This window comes from Agelaius phoeniceus, chromosome Z, assembly GCF_051311805.1.
Source record: "Agelaius phoeniceus isolate bAgePho1 chromosome Z, bAgePho1.hap1, whole genome shotgun sequence".
In the NCBI taxonomy this organism is placed as follows: domain Eukaryota; kingdom Metazoa; phylum Chordata; class Aves; order Passeriformes; family Icteridae; genus Agelaius; species Agelaius phoeniceus.
The window spans coordinates 81590237-81605132 of record NC_135303.1 but is presented as its reverse complement, the minus strand read 5'-3'; the positions used below and the strand labels follow the sequence as shown (position 1 = coordinate 81605132).

The 14896-nt window shown below is 43.1% G+C and overlaps 1 protein-coding gene across 3 annotated transcripts in view; it reads left to right on the top strand.

Moving 5' to 3' along the window:
* The first annotated feature begins 763 nt into the window (after positions 1–763).
* EGFLAM (EGF like, fibronectin type III and laminin G domains) overlaps positions 764–14896 on the top strand; it is a 75139-nt gene continuing 61006 nt past the window's right edge. For 2 of the 3 annotated variants that reach the window (XM_054652236.2, XM_054652235.2), the window contains exon 1: positions 764–1040. In XM_054652236.2, coding sequence (XP_054508211.2) covers positions 932–1040 — 109 coding nt within the window. In that variant the 5' untranslated portion in view covers positions 764–931. The remainder of the gene's footprint in view (positions 1041–14896) is intronic. The other variant, XM_054652237.2, reaches the window with a different exon arrangement.

Here is a 14896-nt window from a genome sequence, read left to right as displayed (position 1 = left end):
GGATGAGAACTGGAGCAGAGGACAGATAATCTCATGTCTGCTAATACAAAGTTTCTGCACTTCCTTCTGTCTTTTAAATTTCAAAGATGGGATACTGAATCAAATGGATTTGGTCCTTCATCCAACCAATGTTTTATTGCTCTGAAGAGATGCCTTGGATTTCTTGTTTATCTCAGTTTTTTTCCTGTATGGTCAAACTCCAGCACTTCCCTTTGCCTTCCTCCCCCTGCCCTCCCCATCCCCTCTAATCTCCACGGGGGTTTCTATATTAGTCTGAGTGGCTGGATAGGTCTCAGCCTCCATCTGGGGGGGGCGGGGGGGGGGGGATTAAACTTAATTTATCCTCTTAATTCAGCAACAATTTCCTCACCAAATCCTCTTCCTAGCTTCGCCTTCGCCCCAGCAGCTGGCTAGCATTTCAGCCCCGTACCTTCGGGGGAAAGAAAAAGGAAGAAACCCGTGTCAAATGCCGATGCTCCCTGGGGCGAGCAGCGCCGGGGCTGGGGTCCCGCCGGGCGGAACGGGCCGGGGCTCAGGAGCGGGCCGGGGTGCCCGCTGAGGCACACGCTGCCCCACGGTGCCAGGGGCGGCTCCTGAGGGCAGGGCCGTGCTGCCGAGCGGCCCCGCCGGCACGGGGGTCTCCCGGCAGGGGACGCCGCGACCCCTCCGGCGGGGCTGGGGCGGGCGGCGCCCCGGGGGGAGGTGCCGAGCCGTGCCCCGCGCCGAGCGGCCGTAATCCCATCAAAGGGCCGGACCCAGCCTCCTCCCGCTTCCCTCCGTCCCTCCCCGCCCTGCCCGCCGCTCGTCCCAGCCCCGCTGTCCGCTCCTCGCCGCCCCGGCTCCGCTCCGCTCCCGGCTGGGCGCCGGCGCCCCTCGCCCGCGGCCAGCGGCCCCAGCTCCGCGCTCGCTCGGGCGGGGGGACTCGGCGCACATGGAGGTGCCGGGCGGCTGTCACGGCCGCTGCCTCGCCCTGGTGCTGCTCCTGGCTTCGTGCATCGGCTGTACGGCCACGCCGCGCAGGAACATCCCCCGCCGGCAAGGTAGGACGGGCGGCGGCGGTGGCAGACGAGGGGTGCCCGCCCCGCGACTCCCTCGCACCGGCGAAGTTCCCTTGGGCACTGGGGCTGCCCCGGCTCGGCACAGGCGGCAGCGGGGCCCGGGTGGGCAGCGGGCAGCGCCGCAGGTCGGGCCGGTCAGGGAGCTCGTCCGGGAGCTTCGGGAGCCCGGCGGGGCGTCCGCCGCTCCTCGCCCTTCGCTGCGAGCCCCTGCCGCCCTCGCATGGGGAAAAGAGGATGCCCAGGCAATGGCAGGGACCCGCGAAGTTGCCGGGGTCGGTGTATGACCCATCGGGTCGGTGTATGACCCGTCGGGTCGGTGTATGACCCGTTTCCTCCGGCATCTTGCACCCAGTGCCGGTGGGTGCGCTCTATTTACAAACCAGGACCAGGCTGCTGCTACTGCGGAAGAAATTGGCGGAAATTTTATCCGGTTTTCCCTGGATGCCGTTACCTGCGGTGCGGCGTGAGCAGAGTTAGAAGCCAGGTGAACCTCTAAGCAGTCAGGGGTGACCTGTCGGGAAGGCAGTTCCGTGGCTGTGACATTGGTATGTGTGGCAGCGAATAACCCAAGACACAGAGTAGTACATGTGAAAGAAAAATGACTAGAGAAGCAATGATTTTGTCCCAAAAATGTGGCTGTCGTGTACCAAGCATGATGTGGCTGGTGTGCCTCCTGGTCCTGCTCCTGGCTGAGCGCTGCCCGTGTCCTGGGGGAGTTCCCACGGCTGTCCAGGGGAGATTTGCGCGCTGATCAAGGAGGTCCTGCACGGTCCTTAGAGGTTGAAAGTTAAAACCCCGAGTCTGTTAAAACCCTTTTACAGTCTGCAGCATATGAAATAGTAAGGTAAAATGTAAACAATAAGATGAGACATAGTGCATGGTGAAGTTTGACATTCTGTATACTTTACAAATTGCGGTGCTAAGAGAAGATAACAATGCCTGGGATTGTCTCAAACACTGTGACTGTCCTGGAGTCTGTGACCAACACTGGCTTTTATTACTAAATTCACTGAGATCAGTTCAGCTGGAAATACAAAAAGTTTAGTAAGTTCTGCCTCATCTCACAAAATGTTTGTAGCTTTAGATCTTTTTTGTGTCCATCCCACAGTATTGAAAGATTTTTGTTGCTGGTTTTTAGAATCACTATTGTGCCTTTTCTTGCTCATGTGAGAAGAAAACAAGTCCCTGTACAGTTGGAAACTTAATACTTAAATACAGCCTGAGCTTAAAACCCTTACTGGACAGATGGCTAATTTTACTGGTCTGACCTTGTCTCTTAGGGATCTAGTCCCATGATCCTTGGTTGTCATAATAGCCACCATTAAGTACTTGAGGAAATTAGGCAGACAGGCGTTGTGAATGAGATGATTGGTGGTTTGCATTAAAAATACTGGATATATGAAGCTGGGGAGGCAAATGTGTAAATATTTTAAGATACTCTTTGACTGTAACATACTGTTGTACTTGTTTCTGCTGTCACAGGAGAATGGCAGACCTGGGGAAAATGCATTAAATTAAAACAGCTTAAAGCTTGGAAATTTAACTGTAGTATTGTGAAGGAAATGAATTAATATCTTTGTATTGTGTTTACCTTACTTTTGTTAGCACACATTTTTATGTTAATTTTTTATAATATGCTTCAGATTCACCAACTGATTCAATCATTCCTCTCTTGCTTCTTTTGCTGTATAAGAAGTAATGAGTTTTATTGGGCAAAATTTTTTCAAAATCTGTGCAAACATTTGAAAATCCACTTGTAGCAAGATTTGAAGAGGGAGATCCCCTGTGCAGTATTTATATATGATTTAAATCCCATCTGTATTTTGTGGGGACTGTTGGAATTGAGGGCTCCCAAGCATGCCATGACCAGGTCCTTACTATGAGATGTTGCCCTCAAAACACTCAGAACAGGTGTAGTTTCAAGTAGCTGGAACATCTCTGCCTTGTTTTGCAGCATATCATATGCTGGGTGGTTAAGAGTGGAAAAGAACTATCATTTATGCACACATCCAAAATTACTCACATTCAGTGAGTAAAGAAGAGATAAGATAGTAAAAAGTTCTTTAGGATTTTTTTTTTTCATTTTGCCCTTTTAATATGGATAGCAGTGAGACTTGTACAGGAATTTTAACTGAGGTGAAAGCAAGAGGTTATATCAAGAGAGAAGTCATAAAACCAGTTATCTTCAGTAACAGAGGCTGAATTGGAGGTCCTGTGGATCAAAGAAAAGAGAGAGTAAAATGGATCTCCATTTTTTCCCAGGTTTCAGTTCAGGGCTTAGTTTACAAAGATGAGTTCTGTAATCCCAAGAAAGTAGCAAAGTGAGAAATCTGTTTGTGAAGTAAAAAATATGTAGTAAAATGGCCACAAATGGCAACTTCTTAAATTAATCTTCAGGGAAAAGAGCTGTCATACTCAAATACAAGAGATTCTGATGACTGCTAAAATCATCTGAACATTTATTTACAGTTACATAATACATTTTCTGGAGACAAGAAAATGGGATGACACACTCTTTGGGAAGGGCTTAAAACAAATCCTTAGACACTGTGTGGTGAATAGTATAGCTGGGAACAGATTAGCCTGGGATTCTCTATATCTTGTACTCCCAGAAGCTGGCACTCATACTGCTGCTTTCACATTGTTTTCTTGCTCTTGCCTTCTGCAAAGGCACAGGTTTTTCCCATCTCTGTTTCAAGTTTCAGCTGGTTGAAGGATAGAGAGTCTAAAGCTAGCTCCCAGTGTGTTACTCTGCTACTAATATAAACACAGTATTTAATTTTAATGGTTGTGTGATTTTAGAGAATTTTAGGGGAAAGAGCTGACCAGTGCTGTGGATGTTCATGCCATAAAGTTGTTGCACTGTATTGCACTGATGCTTCTTTAGTAACAGAGTGTAAAATTCCAACGCCCTGTAGAATAATAAAACGGGTAACACGGTCTGCATGGAGAGTAAAAATAATCATATCTGATGCTTAGGAATGCTTCTCTTTTTATAAATATATTATGCTTGCCAGCTAATATAAATAAAGAATTTGGCTTGTATCTCTTTCCCAGATGTCCACAGCAGTAGATATCACCAGTTTTCTGTGTAAATGCTGGAGGAATCAGACCAGTTAAAGCCTGAAGACTTTACAAGAGAGTAGCACTCAATACCAGGGCCAGAGTTTCAAAAGAGTACAGATCCTTGGTCAGGACTATAGTAAATGACTTTTTTTTGCAATGGATTTGATACTGGGATACTTGAATTCTTTAGAAAATCTGACTATAATAAGAGCTGAAAGCTCTACACAAATAACACTTCTGAAATTCTAGTTGTGTTTATGTATCAAAATAGGTCAAGCTGCCTTGAAATCAGGTCTACAGATATGAAAAATGCAACAGTCTTTGGGAAAGAAGGTGCTTATTTGAGTTTTTAAATATTACAGTTATTTGGAACAACAATAGGATGAATTCTTATTCACTGTCATCATAAATCCCACACGTAAAGCATGCAAGGGTAAGGTTGATTTGCTGCTGGAAGTGAAGTGTCTGAGAAGAGGAATGACTTGGAAGCTGAATGATTCCTAATGTGAGGGATGTAGGGCTGTCAGAGACTGTGCATATCTGTGAGCTAGAACTAATAAAGAAGATGTGAATAATTTATTTGAGGGAAGATTAGTATCATCCTCTTACAGTTTCAAAAATGCTTGATTTATTCAACACTAATAAAATCAAGCACTCATTACATATGTATTTGTTGTTTGTCACCTTCAGGTGTAAGTTGCATTACAACAGTGTGTGACATTTTGATTTTGATTGGAGTTCCTCTTGTACCTCTGGGTCCATGGGCTGGTAAATTCTGAAAACTGATCAATCACATCACCACCTCATGCAGATAGGAGCATTCTGAGAATACTTTCCAGGGCAGCAATATGAATATGGTGAATTAGTCCACTTGAGCATGTTACTCTGTGTGCCACTGTTACTCATTTTGAAGTATGTTTTCTGACTTTAGTTAGTCTCACTTGCAGCAGAATGTCTGTGCCCTTTCCATCATGAAATTGCAATGTTCCTCTGTACAAGGAAAATATTTTTTCAGTAAATGTTTTTTGTTGGCACGTTTTGCCAATGCCAATGTCTGAAATTACTATTCAGACTTCCACCAGTGTTCAGAAAGGTAAAATTAGCCAAGGCATTCTATAGCAGATACTGGGATTCACAGTGATGCTTTGGAGAGGAGGGGTTGTTTTGGAGTTAGGGCACTAGAGTGATCCTGGGGAAATCTTTCTGCCTTGAGGCTGTCGGATCCTGTCTTTGATGGCTTGCCAGTCCTTCACAGGCCAGATTTTTATTTTTAAAAATGGGAATGGAGTGTTTTTATGCTTTTATCGTTTTCCAACCATGCCACTTTAGACAGTGAAAATACTCCTATAGGGTGCTCATCCCAGCTGTACCCCAATTTTAGTCAATGCTTCCATGGTGTCTTCTGGTGTGCCTTGGAGAAAAAACCCTCTTTTTCTCTCAGTGACACTGGACTAGACAGGACATATCACTGTGTACTGTTTGCAGCTTATTGGAAGTGAACACATCAAACAGTGATATTCACCTTGAACTTAATGGCAGGGATTCTGAGTGTCAGTCACCCAAAAGACATCCTGAAGAACAGAATAGTAACTTGTTTTCTTAAACTGGAAAATTTCAGTGCATGAGTTCTCTTCAGTGCCCCTTAAAACTCATTGATTAGCTGAGAGAATACTTGGAAGTTTGTAACTTCATGCTTAAATTGGGAGTCACACTTTTGTGTGTTTCTATTCCCTTTTAATATGTGTTTATGCTATTTTTATGCTCTTTTTAAAATTGAAAATAAAATTAATTCAAAAAAGGTGACTATTATTGCTTCATGTCCTCAAAACAGGACTGATAGGACCTTTTCACAACTTTTCCATCACAAGGATATGAAACTCTCAAATGCTTATAGAAAGTTTTTCATATTAAAAAGTCATTAAAGGATATTAAAGATATCTGTAATCTAAGCAAACAGCCATGAATAGGTCTTTGCAGAATTTATTATTTCATTGTTGAGTGTACATATTTATCAGTGCCATATTTATCAGTGGATGTGTGATGGTGGCCTATGATCACATAACAAAAGACTTCCTAAATCACAGGGACACAGGAGATTATGTTAGATGTATGATCTTGAATAAAATTTCTTAATTGTTTTCTGTGCAAACAAATGATCTGTCAAAAAAAAAAAATCCACAAATCAAACAAATTCCTTGTTCTTCAAGACTAATTCCAGCTGAAAGGAAATACTTTTGGGTAGGGCTAGGCGAGATGTTTTCTTTTATTTTTTACTTTTAGTGAACATGCTTACACATGACAACCAGATTAGTTATTTCAGATAATGTGACCATCCAAACCACAGCAAAATATCAACATTACTTTTTCAGACTTCTTAGAGCCACTGAGCTGAGAACAAGCACACCAGAATTCATCTTTGAAAGTAACTGCTTCAGGAGGCCATAAGCCACTGAAAATTGAAGGCTTAGGGGGAAAGCTTTCGCTCAACCAGTGCCTAACTCAAACCTAGATAATGATACGCTGTGTGATGATCCATAAAACTCTGCAGGTGAGAGGTGTATAGTGTGAAATACACCAAGTTCATGCCAGTTCCTCCACTGAACATAGAGTATCTACACTCAGGAGTAAAGACTACTGTTGAGGAAAGTCCATCAGGATATTGGGCTCTGATGAAAAAGGAATCCACACAATATTGATAAAGGGAGCCATTTGTTCGAAAGGGATAGGACAGCTATGTGGTCGTGGGAGAAACCCTTTCTTCTCTTGGTCTGGATCACTGTAGGTGGGTAGTCAAAATGCACTGGCTTTCCTTTCTTAAAAAGATGTCTCACTCAAGCATCGCCAAAATTTTCCTGGATAATTTTTAAAGCTAGGAAGTAGAAACTAAATGCAGGTGCCAAGAGCTGAACGTGGCTTTCTGAGTGTATCCCCAAGTAGTGATAGGGTGTCTTTCCCCTTATATATGTTAACCTTACAGCTAATAAACACATTTTATATAGCAGTGCAGATAGCAGTTGTGTCAAGAGCAGTTTCTTCTGAGATGTGGACACTGAGTGGGTCTGAGTTTCCCCACATCCTCAAAGGATAGTCAATCCAGTGTTATTTTCACAGAAAGATCTCTGAAGCTGGAAGAATCCCAAAACTGATTACTCTTCACAGCTCTCTCAGTTTTAAAAGTAGGTTAAAATTGCTGGCATCTATGAAAACGATTGTATATATCAATACCTATGTACATTTGGAACTTGCAAAATTGTCTTTCTAAAATGATGGGAAATGAACATCCTGTGAATGTTGATCATACTACAGAAATCATTCTGATCTTTCTGCTGTGCCAAAGGTATTGTTGCACATACAAAGTTTTAAATCAAGACTGGCTTTGTTTTTCTAAGCTCAAAAAATCTTTTGATAAAAAATCCTAAGGGCAAAAATTATACAGTATTTCACTCAAGTTTAATTGCTTTTATGCATTAAAAATTTCAACTAGAGTGTCATTTTAGGAAAAAAGAAGCCAAGCTGTGAACAAAACCCGTCAAACTGTAGATGATGGAAAGTATGTGTCTAGGACCAAAATTTTTGTGGTTTAATTAGAGATTGCAGAAGCCAAATCTGTTCCTTGGAACTGAAATGTGAGGTCTCTTTCATATTCTGCTTTCTAGACAATTACAGGAGAAGGTAACATGTTTTCAAAAATAAGCAGGCATTTTATGAAGATGATTGTTTATGGAGATGTTGGCATTGCAGCTGCTACTCCAGCCATGCATGGAGATTGGTGTCCTGCTGACATTTTTAGTTCCCATTCCCGTTTCATGGTGTTCTTGTTCCCATGTGAACCTGTGGGGTGCAGGTTGCTAATGTTCCCATCTTAACTGATCAGTCACAATGGCAGAGTTGAACTTGGCAGTGAAGAACTGTTTCTCTGTCCATGTGTGTGCCAAAAGACTCCCTCAGGAGGGTGAGATGAGGCCATTTACCCCTGCAGAGCCATAGGGGCATAGGATGGAAGAAGAAACCTGCAGAATATAAGCAATTCTTTCAGGGACTTCTGGACAAAGAACAAGACAGCACCTAAAAGGGCTTTAAAGAGGAAAAAAAAGTGAACTGTTTGGACCAGCTGATGCCAAGTAAAGGGCATGGTTTGCATGAGGTAGCCCTGGTAGAGGTTTGAGACAAAGGGTGGGACTCTACAGGCTGCAGGAGACACTGAGCAGGGAATGCTTTGAGAGGATTAGGGAGCATTAGATACTAGCTGTGTGGACATCATAGCTGTGCCTGGGTCATGTGCTATTTTCTGCCCTATGTATTTGTTCTTTATGCTGGGATATATTTCCATGTCTTACTGTCTCTTGCACCAAAGAGGGTTTTGTCCTTCCCTGTCGGTCTCTCAGCTCTCACATCCTGCTGCTTCTAACTGGTTCTTTGAAAGCACAGGCTGTGTCCTACACTAAATCAGTGCAGGGATTCAGGTTTAAAAACCACAGTTATTTCAGTCACTTAGTATAGACAAAGAATTTCCTCTGGTTTTACTGATAGTGCTAGTGAATAGAGAGACTTGCTGACTGCAGAAGGTAATGAAATGATCCCATTTCTTGTGGAGGAACTGAGCTGGGGAAGAATTTCCTGCTCCTTGAGAAGATGCCCGATTTTCTTCAGAAGTAAAATACTTATGGGAATCATACAAGTGCATATAAATGATGAGGAAGTAATGAAGATGGAGCTAGGCTTTTCTCAGTGATGCCCTGTGACAGGGCTGGAGGCAGTGGACACAAAGGGAAAGCAGGAAATTCCCTTTAACATGAGCAAATACTTTTTTACTGTGAGGGTGACTGAGAATTTAGCCTGAGAGGTCTTGGAGTCTCTGTCCTTGGAGATATTCAAACCTCTTTATGCAAAGTCTTGGGCAACCTGGTGCAGCTGAGCCTGCTCTGAGCAGGGGTTTGGACTAGGTGATCTCCAAATGTGCCTTCCAGCCTCACTCCCTCTGTGATTTTGCAGAGTGTCATGAGGATCTCCTGAAAATGTCTGTTTCACCTTGCAGGTTTAGCTTCCTTTGAGATCTCCTGCACCCAGTCATGGACTGAAAACACCAACTGGACCAACTATTCTGCTTTCTACAGAGAAATTAGTGTTTTCTGGCATTGTGATCAGTATAAAATGTCTGGTGGGAGGTGTCTACACTTTGTGTTGTGTACCTCTGTGAGGCCTGTGCCAGACCCTCAGGGATAATAAACCCACATGCTGATTTTTGTGATACTTTCTGGGGCAGGACCAGATCATTTGTGTCTATGAATAATGAGCTTCAAAACAGTCACTCAGGACTTGGAAGGATTGTGGAAACCCAAATGCTACGTGTGTCACATCCTCCCCCTGCACATTTGTGGCCTGTCACATGGTCAGCTTTGTCCTCTTTACACTTTAATCTTTTTGCATGTGTGTATGTAATGCATGTGTGATTGTCTGCTTTTAATTTTTTTCTATCTGAGCACTATTCAGGAAGCTCCCCTTTAATTATTTTCTTGTACCAAGTAAGATGTTTCTTCAAGAAATGTTTTGTTCTGGGTTTCAGCAAAAAAGAAATGTGTAGTAGATAAAGTGAACAATTAAGGTACATCAAGGAGAACACTTTTCAACTCTCATGAACAATTTTGCCATGTGTTCCATTGAGTTAATAAGATTTGGACAGCAAACACCTGAAAAATAAGTGATATTAATGGGATAATAAATTTTCAAGTTATTTATTTGGCAGTTTTAAAATTTCACAGGCCTTTTTACTTTTTGAAGTGCTGTGGTCTGTGAAGCTCCTCCACAGTGCTTCCTGGCACCTCAGATGCATAACCCATGAGACAGAAGAGGTGGGAGGAGATGCCAGGCTATGCTGCTGGCATGCTGGTTCCTAAGCAGCCCACCCCACTGATTACAAAAGTCTATTACACAGGGTGATGTACTGTTGCTTGATTTCAGCTGCCTTCTGGCACTTAGGTTAAATCTCTCAGACATGTTTTTTTTCAAAGTTACTTGAAAACTACTGAAGCAGCTGATGGGAAGGCGGGCAGGGGCAGGGCAGGCTGCAGCCTGCCAGTCACTGGACACATCCACAGGGACAAGGCAGGTGGGAGCCCAGGCAGGAAATCCCAAGCCAGGAAAAGTGTTGAGCTTTGCATTCGAGCAGCTTGTAGGCTGGAGAAGGGAGAGGAGAGCCTCAGTGCCATCCCATCCCTTCTCCAACAACAGGAACCTGGTTACCAATTTCCTCTGCCAGGCCAAGGTGCTGCAGAGATATCAGGAACTGGCACAGCCATGCCCCAGCACTGGGGCTTCAATGGGCAAAGCACAAGCCTGGTTTTAGAGGAGTAAGCGTTAGATTTTGACTCAGACTTCCAGAAATACCCTGGAAATTATGCAAGCGGAGTGTCTTGGTAGGGGTTTTTACAGGCACCTATACTCCATTTCCTCTGGAAGTGGAAAATGCTTCCATTAGGAAAGCATAACTTCCAGCAGGTTATCCGGGTGCAGGTACAAGGTATGAATGTATGCACTTTTGTGAATCAAACTGGCCTCTCAGCAGTAATCATTAAAAACACAAGACTGTAAGAGTTGCATAGAGATTGCCTGATGTGCTCATTCTGACTAAGGCAAGACAGCTACAAACTTTGCTCAGAGATATGATGTCCCCTGCTTTTTATAACCTTCAGCACCAGGAATTCTTCAAAAGTGTGTCCAGGGCATAACCATCCATAGCCAGAATTTTTTTATATAGCTCTCCAAAAGTGTTTTTTTTTTTTTTAAAAAAAGTAGTTACTGCTTTTCCTTTTCATCGTGGAAGTCCCTGTTGCACTGTGCAGAGCTCACCTCCTCTCTCCTTCCCTTTGCTGCAGCTGGAGCCTTCCTGGGAGCAGAGCCTTGCTCCAGGAAGGAGTGTAAGGAGAGAACTTCCCCTTGCTGCCTTTCTGTTCAGTGATCTGCAGGGCCAAGGAACAGCAGGAAAAGCCACGACAAAGCCACCAGTGACATTGTGCCTGTTTGCTGTTAATGGGATTCGTGGTGCTGCACTGTAGCTTAAGTTCTGAGCTTTTTATCCTTCATTCCCCTTTGCAGGGCTATAAAAATCCCAGTGATTGTCACCTCAGTTGTCCCTGGGGCAGATAAAAGATGCTATATAAGCATCAGCAAAACATCACATGAGTCCAAGCCTGTTATTAATTAAAATGTTGAGAGATTTTTTTTCATTGTGGTTTCTTTTGCAGTATTTTTAAAGGACTAATGAAGGTCAGGTTAGTCTCTCCAAAGATTTGTGCACTGTGGTTTGAATCCAAAACCATGATGCCTTCTCTAGGGCCGTGTTGCCTGCCATCTCTGCTGCAGGATCTGTTGCAGTGGTAGGTGATTCATTCAGAGAAATGACTACCAAGATTTTCAGTGTGTGGATGTTGCTGCTCCGGGTGCAGAACCGGGGCAGGCGGGCTGAGATTTTCCAGCTTTGAGAGCTTGTCCTTTGTAGTTGTTGTGGCTGCGACATTCTTGCTCTCTTACGTACTGCTGCTGGGCAGTGGGAGCTGGAAAAGGCTTCAAAGAAATTTAAAGATGGCATATTTTTTTCATTTAGAATTTCCTGACCTTTTCAGTTTGTCATGTTGTCTTCCTTCCACTGTGGTGTTTGCATAACTTTCTGTCTGTAAAATAAGGGAAGCAAAAGACCTTATCACTGTTTATTGTTTAATAAATAAGAATTTCACCAATATTTCAGTGAGAGAGTGAATGGACTGTTCTACACTTTGTTTCACCTCTTGGAGTGTACAAGCTTTTTTTTCCTTTGAAAACAGCTATTACAATGAAAAAATGCTATTTTAATAAAATTCATAGGGAGTTTTTCTTGTGAATTCGTGAACAAAAATAATGTTTCAAACAGAAGAAATTCAGAGGTATTTCTGGAAAGTGTTTTTTTTCAGAAAACTTCAATTTATAATTAATTTGAATTGTTTGTCTTGAGCTTTTTTTTACTCCTCTTTTCTTATATAGTGACATTTTAGTAGTGACAGCTGGCATTTCATCAACAAGTTTCACTTGTTTCATGAAATGGGAGACACATCAACCTGGAAAATAAGGAGCCCTTCAGTCAGTACCTCCTAGGCTGTTACCCAGAGAGATTTAGGAGTAAAATAGTGAAATACTTATCTCCTTTCATTGGCTTATGCTCTCTAGTAAGAGTAGGACAGAAAATGTAGTATAAATAGTTCGATTCTCCAAACTACAAACTCATAAAGATGAAATTAAGCATCTGTTTTCCCTTAAATGTACTACTGTATTATTGCATGTGGATTGTATCAGTGAATTTGCATGTTGTTTCAGGATCTGCAAGTAACTGTGACTACCTGCATGCCTTGATACAGCAACAACATCTAAAAAGAAAAGATTAAATTCAAAATATGATAAAAATTCTAAAAGAAAGATTTCTAACACAAATCCTTTCAGATATTCCATTCATCAGTATTTAAGATTAAAAGTGTTTTCAATCACTAGTATTTTAATCTAATTTTAAATTTGAATGAGTTTTAAAAGTTGGTCTAAAATAGTAGTACTAGTAGTATATACTAGTGGGGATGAGCTTTATCCAATTCATCCAAAGTGCTTCAAATGTGAAGCTTATGAACATTAGAAATGTATTTGGCTTGAAGTTGAGGTTTTCTCTCACAACTGTTCATCACTGTAGTAAGATATTGGTTTCAGGCCATGACTAGAAGGAAGGAAGGAAGGAAGGAAGAGCTTCCTACATAAGCAGTTTTTTTGGAGTAGCTGGAGGAAAGGATCCGGATGAGGCAGCTGCTCCTGAGCCCTGCACAAGGCCAGCATGGTTGGCCTGGGAGCAGAGGGTGGATTCACTGGAAGTGTTTCTGCTGTGTACTCGAGGTAACTGTGCAAAATCACAAGGACAGAAGTGGAAGTGACATTTCTGCTGGTGGATGCAGTGATGGCAGTGGTAGAATGGTAGAATGCTAAGGGGTTGAAGGGACCTTAAAGACCATCTAATCCCAATCTCCTTGCCAACCTTGGGTTGCTCAAGGCCTTTTCTAACCTGGCTGTGAACATTGCTAAGGTTGGGGCATCCACAACCTCTTTGGGCAGCCTGTGACAGTTCCTCAGAACCCTCACAACAAAGAATTTCATCTCTTCATTGCAGTAAAGGATAACACCATTGATGGGCCCAGGCTGGAGACCATTCCCAGGAGGCACACCTTTAGCCTGTGGCCACCCTCATGGTAGCCCATGGGTGTTTAATATTTGGGTAGAGGCTGTTGTATGTAGCAGTGAGAGCCACGATGGAAGTGACACTTGTATTGATGGCATGAGCTTTTTTACCATTTTTAATTTGAGTTGCTTTTGTGAAGCAGAAATTTAAATAATGGTCATTATTTTGAAATAGCAAAATTTACTCCACCTCAGGAAGACTTCTTATGTATTCTTCAGCTTACTTGGAGAGCTTCTTTGGTGACTTTTTTACTGGTTTAGTGTTTTTTGCATATTTTTAGAAGTACGGAACCAAAGACGTATAAACGGGAAGGAAAGTAGCTGTAAGCAGAAGAGTAAACACAACATTGTCAGTTCAACATTGTTTATCTAATGAGGCTAAATCCTCATTAACTTCTTGTGTTTGATATACTTTCACAATGTATAGTCATAATATGTGTGAGAGTGCTCCCCCTTGATTAATGGCTCCTTTGCATGTCACTGGAGTCATTGCTTCCATTACCATAAGAGCATTTTGGACAGTATTGAACTGGCTGTGCCTGATGGGCCAGCAAGGAGAATGACTGTGTTTGTACAAAACATGTTTAATTTTATTGTTTATATAAATTGGCTCCTTGTTCTTTGTGATCAGAGCAAACCTCCATGCCTTCTTAGGTATTCACTGACCCAGCTGCAGAGGGCACTGGCAGGGGGATCATCACTCAGGCAGATCTTCAGAGCATGTACAAGTAGTGGATATGTCTCACCCCCCTTGTCTGCAGATTCCCAATCCACAGGGTGCACGGGGGAGGAGGTTCTGTTGTGGTTTTGCATTGTGCCTGGTCCTACCAGATTAACAGAGGTTTCATTCTGAGTTTTGAGAAGAGGTATTTCTGACCCCAATTGTAGGAGAAGCTACAAATACCCCAAAAGTTTTACCCTTGAAAACTCTTTATTATTTTTAATAGTCTAAACATGACATTTGACATAAAGATGTAAGTGTTTAGACCAGCTTCAATATCTGTGTTTAGTGTGTTTAATACACGATGATCTGTAAAATCATGCAAAATACATTAAGCTCAGGTTTATCTCAAAATGGCTTGTCAGTAGAGCAGTGACATGTGCTGCAGCAGTTGTGGTCAGCTGACAAACCTCTTTGATATGGTTGTTCAAAAGCCATGACATCTCCTGCAGCTCAGTGCCATAAACAATGCTTGTGTCAGATCCTGCCGTCACTTTGCCGTGGCTGAGGAGGGAAAGTTCAGCCCAGAAATGGACATTTTTTACTTTCTGCCAGGTTGTGCGAAATTCTGACAACCAGAAGTGACTCTGAATCCCCAGATGCACATCACTGGGCTGTCAGGCCAGGAGCAGTGACAGCAGGGGACTCTGGGGCTGCCATGCTGCATGAGATACTCCTCTCTGCCTTGCCCTCTAGCCTCCCCAGGAAATAACTCTGTGCCTGGGTCACAGCTGACACTGGCTTTCTTCCTCCTCTTGGCTGCAGGTTCCCCGCAGTGTCAGTGCCATGTGCCTGCCTGTCACACGGCTCT